Source organism: Nothoprocta perdicaria, unplaced genomic scaffold (assembly GCF_003342845.1).
Source record: "Nothoprocta perdicaria isolate Ctin4 unplaced genomic scaffold, notPer1 scaffold_0, whole genome shotgun sequence".
NCBI classification, from domain to species: Eukaryota; Metazoa; Chordata; class Aves; order Tinamiformes; family Tinamidae; genus Nothoprocta; species Nothoprocta perdicaria.
In genome coordinates, this window is record NW_020454092.1 from 5494883 (window position 1) to 5503415 (window position 8533).

An 8533-nucleotide genomic window follows, 5' to 3' on the forward strand; every position below is an offset into this window, starting at 1 on the left:
CGCAGCGCGGAGCCTGGTGCGCAGCAGGTAGGGGCGGCCCGGCCCGGCCCGGCCCGCGAACCCCGGCGCGCGAACCCCGGCCCGTCCCGTCCCGTCCCGTCGGTTTCCTCGCGAGGCCGCCCCCAGCGCGGAGGCGCCGGCGGGTCGGGGTTGTCCCCAGGGTCCCCCCCGCGGCTCAAACCTCCCCTTCCCCCCACCCGACTCGGCCCAAGCGCCGCTTGCCCCACTGATCCCGGCTCAAGCAGCCCTCCGAGCCACCCCACTAATCCCGCCCGGGTCCCCCGATCCTTCCTGGACCCCCACTGCCCCACCTGCCCCCACTCGCCCCACTAATGCAGCCCTGAACCCCGATCCTTCCTGGACCCCCCATTGCCCAGCCTGCCTCCACCTGCCCCACTAACCCAGCCGGGATCCCCCAATCCTTCCCTATCCCCAGTTCCTCATCCTGGTTCCCCCTGGACCTTTCAACCCCACCCAAACTTCACCCCAACCTTTCCCCCCGTCCTTAGTCCCCCASTTCCTCCCAGCCCCATAGCCTGGCTCCCTGCCTTCCTTCTTCTCCACCCCTGCTGCCCTCTTCCCCCATTCCTCCCATCCTGTCCCCTTCTGGGGGGTGGCAGCCCATGGGCCCCCATTCCAGGCTGAGTGTCCCAGCGGGGGTGCATGGACTGGACCAGGRCCTGGGGGCAGGTCCAGTCCCCGAGCTGTGGGCACAGCTGTGCCCCATGGCATGTCCCCCTCGACCCGTGATATAGGGCACCCTCCAGCCGCCCTCCTCTGCCTTTGCTAGAGCAGACGGGGACGCGAGGCCGGGGGCTGTCCTGGCTCCCCRTGTCCCTTGTCCCCAGGGTGGCTCTGTGTGGGGACACGCACTGCCTCTCGCCATGGGCCTGGGATCCCGCCAGTCCGACGGGAAGTGCGTGCGGCCACCCGCGGGTTGCAGGGCAACCTGCGGATCCAGCTTTCCGGGGCGAAGTCCGCCCGGGCCGGAGCTGCCCGGCGCGGCAGGAGGAGGCAGGAGGGCAGYGCGGGTCAGGGGACGGGGTCCCTGCGTCCGGCGCCAGCGTGGGGCTGGTGCCGCTTTCCAGACCCCCCCGGCACCGGGTGCTGCCGTGCTGGCCGGTGCCAGGCACGCGCAGGGCTGGTGTGGGGTGAGCGGCCCGGTGTGGCAGCACGGGGGAGCCTGGCCCCCTTGGCGGGGGCTCCTCTGCCACCCGCAGCACCCCCGGGCAGAGCTTTGGGGCAGGGAGAGGCTGGGAGCCGTCGGGGCGATGTGGGACACGGCAGCCGGGCAGGGCAGCGGGCTCCGCGGTGCTGTCGAGTCCGGTGGGCGCAGGGAGGGGGACCCGCTGACCCGGCCCGTGTGAGCCAGGCCGAGCCTGGCCACGCGCTCCGGGGCCGAGCCCTGAGCTGTGCTGGGCCGAGGCAGGCCGGGGCCGTGCCCGCAGTGCCGTGCTGAGCCGAGCCGTGCCAGGCTGCGCCGGGCCGGGCCGGGGGAGCCCTGCTGAGCTGCCGGGAGCCTCCCGGCGCTCCGAGGAGGCAGATTAACTCCAGGGCAGCTTTGCCCRGGCAAGCCTAGGGAAGGCGAGGAGCCCAGTCCCCAAGCCCTGTGCCCGGTGAGGGGGTGCCCTGTGCATCTCGAGGAGGTGACCGGGATGTGGGTGCTGCGTGGGGCGGCAGGGGCTGCAGGAACCGTGTGCCCCCCATTGCTGCTGGGCTYGCCCCCCCGCGTGCGCCCTTATCTGTGCTGAGTCACGGTGCACGCGGGGTGGCCGGGGTGTCTGCGCCGGGGCCACCGAGCTGGCCCGGGCAGGGCTTGTGTCCCCGTGACGTGCCGTGGGGTTTCCGTGGCCCGCGCCCGTATTCCGGAGAAGGAAGCGAGAGCAGGGCAGCCGGGGCTGCCTCCCGCCGCCACGCTGGGCTGCTGGAGCGGGGTGACGTCCCGAGGCCGCAGGCTGCTCCGGCGCCTGGCGCTGGGCTCGGCGGCTCTGCCGGCGCCCGGGCCCCTTCCCGGCCGCGCGCCGCGCTCCTSCCTGGGTGCGGCGGCCACCGGGCACCCGTCGGGCGGGTTCGGCCTCTGCGCCGGCATGTCCCGCAGGGAAGGGAGCTGGGCACCCCRCATCCCCCCGCCGGGGTGGCCGGGGGACCGAGCCTCCGGTGCTGGCTGTGGCAYGGGGGGCACCCAGCGTTGGGGAGCGCCAACAACCGTTTTGCACTGGCAGGACCTGCCCTGCTTCGYCCCAGACACCTGGGTCCCCATCTGCTCCCTGGGCACTGGTTCTGTCTGGGACCAGCCCATAGCTTAGGCCTGTCCTTCCCGTCCACCTTCCAGTTTTAGTCATCACGGTTTTGAAAACAGGGTCCCCTCGGGGCGGGCGGCGCTGCCCGAGCGCTAAATGCGGCGCCCGGTGACGAGGGTGCTGGGTGTGCTGGAGGGTGCCGGGTGTGCCGGTGCCGTCAGCAGAGCCGCCAAAGCAAAACGTGCCGGGCAGTGGGTCACCACGTGGCCTCGCTATTCTTGGCAGCACCGTCATCACGACAGGGCCCCGGGGATGGGCGGCCGCCCCCGCGGAGCCCGGCCGGACCCAGCGGGACAGGCCCTGGGCGGGCACGGAGCCGTTCGCTKCCGGGGCTGGAACGGGTGTTTGGGCCGTGCCAACCCCTCCGGCATCTTTGCCAGTCCCGCCCCGGCGCCGGGAAGCGCTGGCGTAAGGAGGGAGGAAGCGTGTGGCCTCCTCCCAGCGCTGGTTCCCATTTGGGTCAGGCCTCATCCCTCCTCCCTGGCTCCAGGTGAGGTGCGGGGCCGGGGAGGGGGGACACGGAGGGGGGTCCTGGCGCCTGCCTCGGTGCGAGGGGGTTAAACCCCGACGGGGCAGGCGGGGGATGGTGGGAGGGCAGAGCCCTGGCAGCTGCTCCTGGCAGGGCCCTTGTTTTCCTGCACTCGGAGATCCGGCTTTTCTCCTGCTCCTCCTCCTCCTCCTCCTCCCGGAGCGGCTGGCGCGGGGCCTGGCCGGCCGCTGCTCGGGGGCTCCCGCGGGGGCCCGGCCCTCGGGGCAGCGCCGGGGGTCCCGGCTCTGCTCCCTGGGGGGCGCCATCGCCCATGGGTGGGGGCACCCCCAGAGCAGGGGAGGGCCTGGGGGTGACACCGGCTTCGCAGCCCGAGGAGCTGCCGCGCTGGGTGCCAGCGCAGAGGGCAGCGCCGCCTGCCCCACCTCGCCGCCCGCCTGCCCCATCTGCAATGGGTCTCCCCTCAGCTCCGTCCCCAGGGCGCCTGGCGGGGCCCGGCCCCACAGGGAGGTGACGGAGCTGACGGAGGTCACGTCATTGTCATTGTCATTGTCATTGCGGGTGGGCGCTGCCCGCGGCCGGCGTCTGACGCTGTCCCCGGGACTCAGGGCCCTGGAATGCGGCCGTGGCCAGGGACGGTGACGGTGGCAGGAGGCCCCTGGCTCTCTCTGCCGCCCGGCCGCTCTCTTGGCTCTCATTAAGTGGAAGCGACTATTAAAGGTGGAGGGTGGCGGTTTCTGCGGTGGCTCCAGCCCTCCCGGGAAGGTGCTTTGCGGTGTGTCCAGCCCCTGTGTCCCCATTCCCATCTGGCTTTTGGCCCCATGGACGGATCCCTGGGGACCTGCGCGTGCCGGGGGTGCATCTGCGTTGGGGGTCAGTCCTGCCGGGTGCTGCCGGGCCACTGATGCCCCTCTCGTTTCCTCCCACAGGAGACACTCGGAGCCAACATGTCCCAGCCCAGCGCCCCCCCTCCCTATGATGACAAGAACCCCCTGTACCCGCCGCCGCCAGGGGGCTACCCCCAGCCCCCCCACTATGGCGGGGGGTACCCGCAGCCAGGGGGGTACCCGCCGCCGGGGGGGTACCCGCCGCCGGGGGGGTACCCGGCACCAGGGGGGTACCCGGCACCAGGGGGGTACCCCCAGCCGGGGATGGCCATGCCCACCATGCCCATGCGCTTTGGTAAGCCGGGAGCTTTGCTTTGGGGGGTGCTTGGGGGGCAGGATGGGCCTCGATGGGGTCCGCGCTGGTGCTGGAAGGGGCTCCCAGCCTTTCCGAGCACCCCGGGCGGGCAGCGTCTCTCGGACGGGGCTGGATCCTGCGCCCCGGGAGCGCTGAGGCCTCCCCTGGCTCCAGGTGACGGCTACGGCGGCGAGGGCGCAGGCGAGGGCACCCCCTTCCAGCCGGGAAACTGGGACGACAAGAAGGTCCGGCACACCTTCATCCGCAAGGTGAGGCGCCCCGCTCGGGCCGTGGGTACCGCGTGTACCCGCGGGCACCGTGTAGGGGTGTAGGGGACCCGAGCTGACCCTCGGCTCCCGCAGGTCTACGCCATCATCTCGCTGCAGCTCCTGGTGACAGTGGGCATCATCGCCGTGTTCACCTTCGTGTGAGTGGGGCGGCCGCGGGCGGGCTGCGCGGGGCGGTCCGTGCGCTCCGGGCCCGCGGGCACGGCCGGGGGGCGCCGCTTGCCCGGGCCCCCCTCACGCTGGGCGCCGCTGTCCCGCAGCTCCCCCGTGCGCTCCTTCGTGCAGAGGAACGTCGCTGTCTACTACGCGTCCTAGTGAGTAGGGGGCTGCGCGGTGGCGGGCGGGAGGGCCGTGCCCGGCCGGTGCCGGGCTCCGTGCCGCCCGGCGCTGAGCGCCGTGTCCCTGCCTCCGCAGCGCTGTGTTCCTGGTGACCTACCTGGTGCTGGCCTGCTGCCAGGGCCCCCGGTGAGTCACCCCGCCGGGCACACGGCGGGCTCCTGGCTCTGGAGACCACCCCTTGAACCAGGCTGTGGGGTCCCTGCGTGCGGGACACCCGCGGGACACGCAGAGCCCGTCGCCAGCTCTGCCCTTTGCTCTGCTTCTGCAGGAGACGCTTCCCCTGGAACATCATCCTGCTGAGCGTCTTTGTGAGTGGCCGAGCGGGCCTGGGGCTGCAGGATCCTGGGGTGCCCGTCAGCCGCCCCCTCGTCCCGTGGGCCCGGCTGTGCTCTTAGCAGGGTGGGATCCAGCCGGCACGTGGCGGGGAAGGAGGCAGCTCCCATGGGATGGGTTTGGAGCTGGCGGGAGCTGCCCCATGGCAGGAGAGCAGCTCCCGCTGAAGGAGCGGGACAGACCCGCCTCCCCGGAGGGTGAATCTGAATCTGTGTCCGGGTGGTGTCGCTGAATGGGCTGCTCTCTCTCCCGCAGACGCTGGCCATGGGCTTCATGACGGGCACGATTGCCAGGTAGGCAGCAGGGCAGGGCAGGGGGGCAGATGTGGGCAGAGCCGCAGGGACCGGGGCCAGCGTTGGCCCTCAGTGCCCAGGGTCTGTCCCGTCGCCCAGAGCCATGGGAATGAGGCAGCCCAGGCCCAGGGGCTCCTTCCTTGCTGGAACGATCATAGCCATGGGCCACGGGGCTGTTGATGCTCTCTGGGCTGCCCTGCAGCTCGGGGTGACTCGGGTGTCCTCTCCGTTCGCAGCACCTACAGGACCAACGCCGTGCTCATCGCTATGCTCATCACGGCCATCGTTGCCATCATCGTCACTGTCTTCTGCTTCCAGACCAAGGTGAGCTGCAGATGTGCCCATGGGGCAGGTCCGAGGTGCTGGGACACTGGGGACCCCAAGAGGGTGCCCTGTGGCGCCCGTGAGCTCCGCGTGGCCCCACGTTCCCCCGTGACACGCGTGCCCTCCCGGCAGGTTGATTTCACATCGTGTCCCGGGCTCTTCTGCGTGCTGGGCATCGTGGTCATGGTCACGGGGATCGTCACGGCCATCGTCCTCTCCTTCAAATATGTGAGCAGAGCCGGGTGCAGCTCCGGGGGGACGTCGGGAAGGCGCCGGGAGCGGGCGGAGGGGCGCGGGCGCCGCTCGCTCCCCTCACGTGCGMCCGCCCGCAGGTCTCCTGGCTCCACATGCTGTACGCGGCCATCAGCGCCATCGTCTTCACCCTGGTGAGTTGGCGGCTCTCCCGCCGTGCCCTCGCGGGAGCAGCAGCAGCAGCGCCCACAGTCTGGGGGCTCCCCTCGGGCGCCGGTGCCTGATGCCCACCCCGTCCTCCCCAGTTCTTGGCCTACGACACCCAGCTGGTGCTGGGCAACAGGAAGAACACGCTGAGCCCCGAGGAGTACGTGTACGGCGCGCTCACCATCTACACCGACATCATGTACATCTTCACCTCCATCCTGCAGCTCGTGGGCCGCGACTAGCGCCGGCCTCGCTCGGGGCCCGCGCGCCGCCTCGCCGCCCTCCGCTGCTCTTCTCCGCTCCAAAAGCTGCTCCTCTCCCTCCTCCTCCTCGCCCGGGAGCCCGGCACGTGGCCGGGGCCCTGGGGCTCCTGCCGGCCCCGTCGGTGCCCCGGTGGCCGCTGTGGGGCTGGGGGTGCCCAGGGCCCCTCTTGCAGGGGGGCTCAGGGCTGCTGCCGCGGGCACCGGGGCTGCCCTCGGGACAAGGGGCTCCGGAGCCGCTGCCGTCACGGTCACGGCGACGGGCACAGAGGGACCCCGGTGYCTGGGCAGGGCTGCCCCCCGTGCTGATCCGCAGGCTCCCTCTGCCCACGCCTGGCACGCGGCTGGGAGACAAAGCAGGAATCGGGGCCTGGCGCGGGGGCAGCGCTGCCCGGCAGAGCGGCCGTTCCTCGGCTTGCGAGCAAGCAGCGCGGCCGGCGCTCGGCCTCGTCCCGCGTGCCTCCCGGTGCCCCGTCCCCTGCCCGGAGGCTGCTGAGGGAAGGGCTGCCCGGGATCCCCCGGGCTGCCCCGGCTCGGAGCCGGGTGCGGGCAGGGGAGCTGGCAGCCGTGTCCAGGTAGCTCCGATGGCGGCGCCCGCGCGGGAGCTGGGGCCGGGCTGCGGCATCACCGGGAGCCCGGGCTTGCTGCAGGGAGGGCCGGCTCCGCTTCCTTCACCCAGTGCCTTAACCGCAGCCGTGTGGGGCTGCCCCCCGGCGTGCTCAGCCCCCCGGCCGGCCCCGTGGCGCCGCGCTGCGGCAGGGCCCGCTCCGGGAGCAGCTCCTGGGGCCTCTCCAGGGACCTGTGTTACAGGGGAGCCGCTCGCCCGGCCCTCGGTGGGGCCAACGTTGCACTTGCTGAATAAAACACTTTAATTTTCCAAAGAGTTGTGTGGTGGCTCCGCCGGGCTGCCTGCCCCCCTCGTGGGGCTCCCGGCTTCGCAGAGGGCCTCGGCTGCAAGGCCCGGCTCTCGTGCAGCGCTGTGGGGATCGGCAGGGCTGAATCSTGGAATCGCATGGAATCATGGTTGGAAAACACCTTATAGATCCCCGAGTCCAGCTGCAAGCCCCTCAGGCCTCCCCAGGCCCCCGCCCCAGCTTYGTTGCTCTCCTTCGGACACCCTCCTGCACCTCCATGTCTTGCTGGAGGTGAGACAGGCCGGGAGGTAACTGCCCATGCTCAGCAGGGACCTCTTCCCATCCTTCCTTGTTCCTCGATTCCGCCCGCCCTGCCCTGCAGCCAGAGGGTCGGGGATCCTCAGGTGCGTGTGGAGTGTCCCCTGTGCTCTCCTCGAGACGACTGCAGGTTGCAACCCCAGCCATCCATCTCCTCCCCACACTCGGATGGTTCTCAGCCTCTCTGCCTCCTCCTGCAGCGCTGCCACCAGGCTGAGCAGCTCMCCTGCCCACTGACACCCGATGCAGGTGTGCCCCCTGTATCCCTGCCTGCCCCCCTGCCAGCCCCCGTGGCCTGCCGGCGGGGCCGCTCCGGGGCTGCCTCCTGCCTCCCCGTGTTGATCCGCAGGCTGTGGGAGGAGGCTGCGGGAGCGGCAGCTCCCGGGAAGCGGCGCGCRGGCGCACGGCTGCTCCGGGCAGCGCAAGGGCGGCCTGGCGGCGATAAGGCCAAGGCCGAGCTGTTCCCGCTGCCTTCCCCGCCCGCCCCCGCAGCAGGGCCGGGTGTTTGCCGGGAATTGCTGGGAAGGCTCCGCCGGGAGGGGGTGGGTGCAGGCAGAGCCTGGCGCGGAGCGCGCAGGGATTGACGACAGCAGCACAGGGCTGTCCCAAGGCCCGGGTTTATTTGCCAAAGCGCAGCACCCCACAAGCGCCGCGGTGCCGGGGAGCGGGTCCCAGGGCCGCGGGCGCAGCGGGGCCAGCAGCTCCCGGGGTGTCCCGCTGCGGCGCCGGCTCCGCGGGGCCGCCGGGCTATGCCCCCCGCGCCGCTCGCTTGTATCGCTCCGTTTCGTACTCGCCCTGGTTGGAGCCCATCATCTTGCGGCGGATCCGGAGCTGCTCGGCGCGGTTCTTGTCCACTTGCTGCTTGGCCAGCAGGAAGAGCGCGATGCCCGAGGGCAGCCCGATGGCCCTGCGGGCGGGAGATGGGCAGGGGGCGCAGGGAGTCGGGGCCCTGGGACACCCTGGGGCGGGACGGACACCCACCCCGGGTGGGTCGCAGCCCTGGGCGACCCCGGGGACCCCAACCCGACCCACCGAGGGGCYGCACTCACCAGGCCACCCCCACCATCCTCATGGGGTTCTTGCCCTTGCGCCGCGGGATGTACTCGACGCCCTCGGGGAGCCGCCCGCGGGGCTCGGCGCCGCCGTGCCGCTCCGCC

At 72.1% G+C, this 8533-nt stretch overlaps 2 protein-coding genes across 2 annotated transcripts in view; one reads left to right on the forward strand and one right to left on the reverse strand.

The window, feature by feature from the left end:
* Positions 1–8532, reverse strand: part of PNKD (PNKD, MBL domain containing) — a gene marked incomplete at its 5' end in the record, with an annotated part of 15829 nt that extends 7297 nt beyond the window's left edge. The window contains one exon of the mRNA XM_026041722.1: positions 8426–8532. Within this exon, the coding sequence (XP_025897507.1) occupies positions 8426–8532 (107 nt within the window). The remainder of the gene's footprint in view (positions 1–8425) is intronic.
* TMBIM1 (transmembrane BAX inhibitor motif containing 1) lies at positions 3720–6212 on the forward strand. The gene is made up of 11 exons (XM_026053559.1): positions 3720–3969; positions 4144–4238; positions 4332–4396; positions 4517–4570; positions 4671–4721; positions 4864–4903; positions 5184–5221; positions 5458–5545; positions 5678–5773; positions 5878–5931; positions 6043–6212. Exons 1-11 carry the CDS (start codon positions 3735–3737, stop codon positions 6184–6186), a joined length of 960 nt encoding a protein of 319 aa, XP_025909344.1. The 5' UTR covers positions 3720–3734; the 3' UTR covers positions 6187–6212.
* Position 8533: the final 1 nt, after the last annotated feature.

Bases quoted from the DNA above. Each gene is read 5' to 3' on its own strand.
- TMBIM1 (XM_026053559.1), top strand. From the start codon at position 3,735: ATGTCCCAGCCCAGCGCCCCCCCTCCCTATGATGACAAGAACCCCCTG. The intron at 4,239-4,331 runs GTGAGGCGCCCC...CGGCTCCCGCAG, and splicing joins GGCACACCTTCATCCGCAAG to GTCTACGCCATCATCTCGCT. The intron at 4,571-4,670 runs GTGAGTAGGGGG...CTGCCTCCGCAG, and splicing joins GCTGTCTACTACGCGTCCTA to CGCTGTGTTCCTGGTGACCT.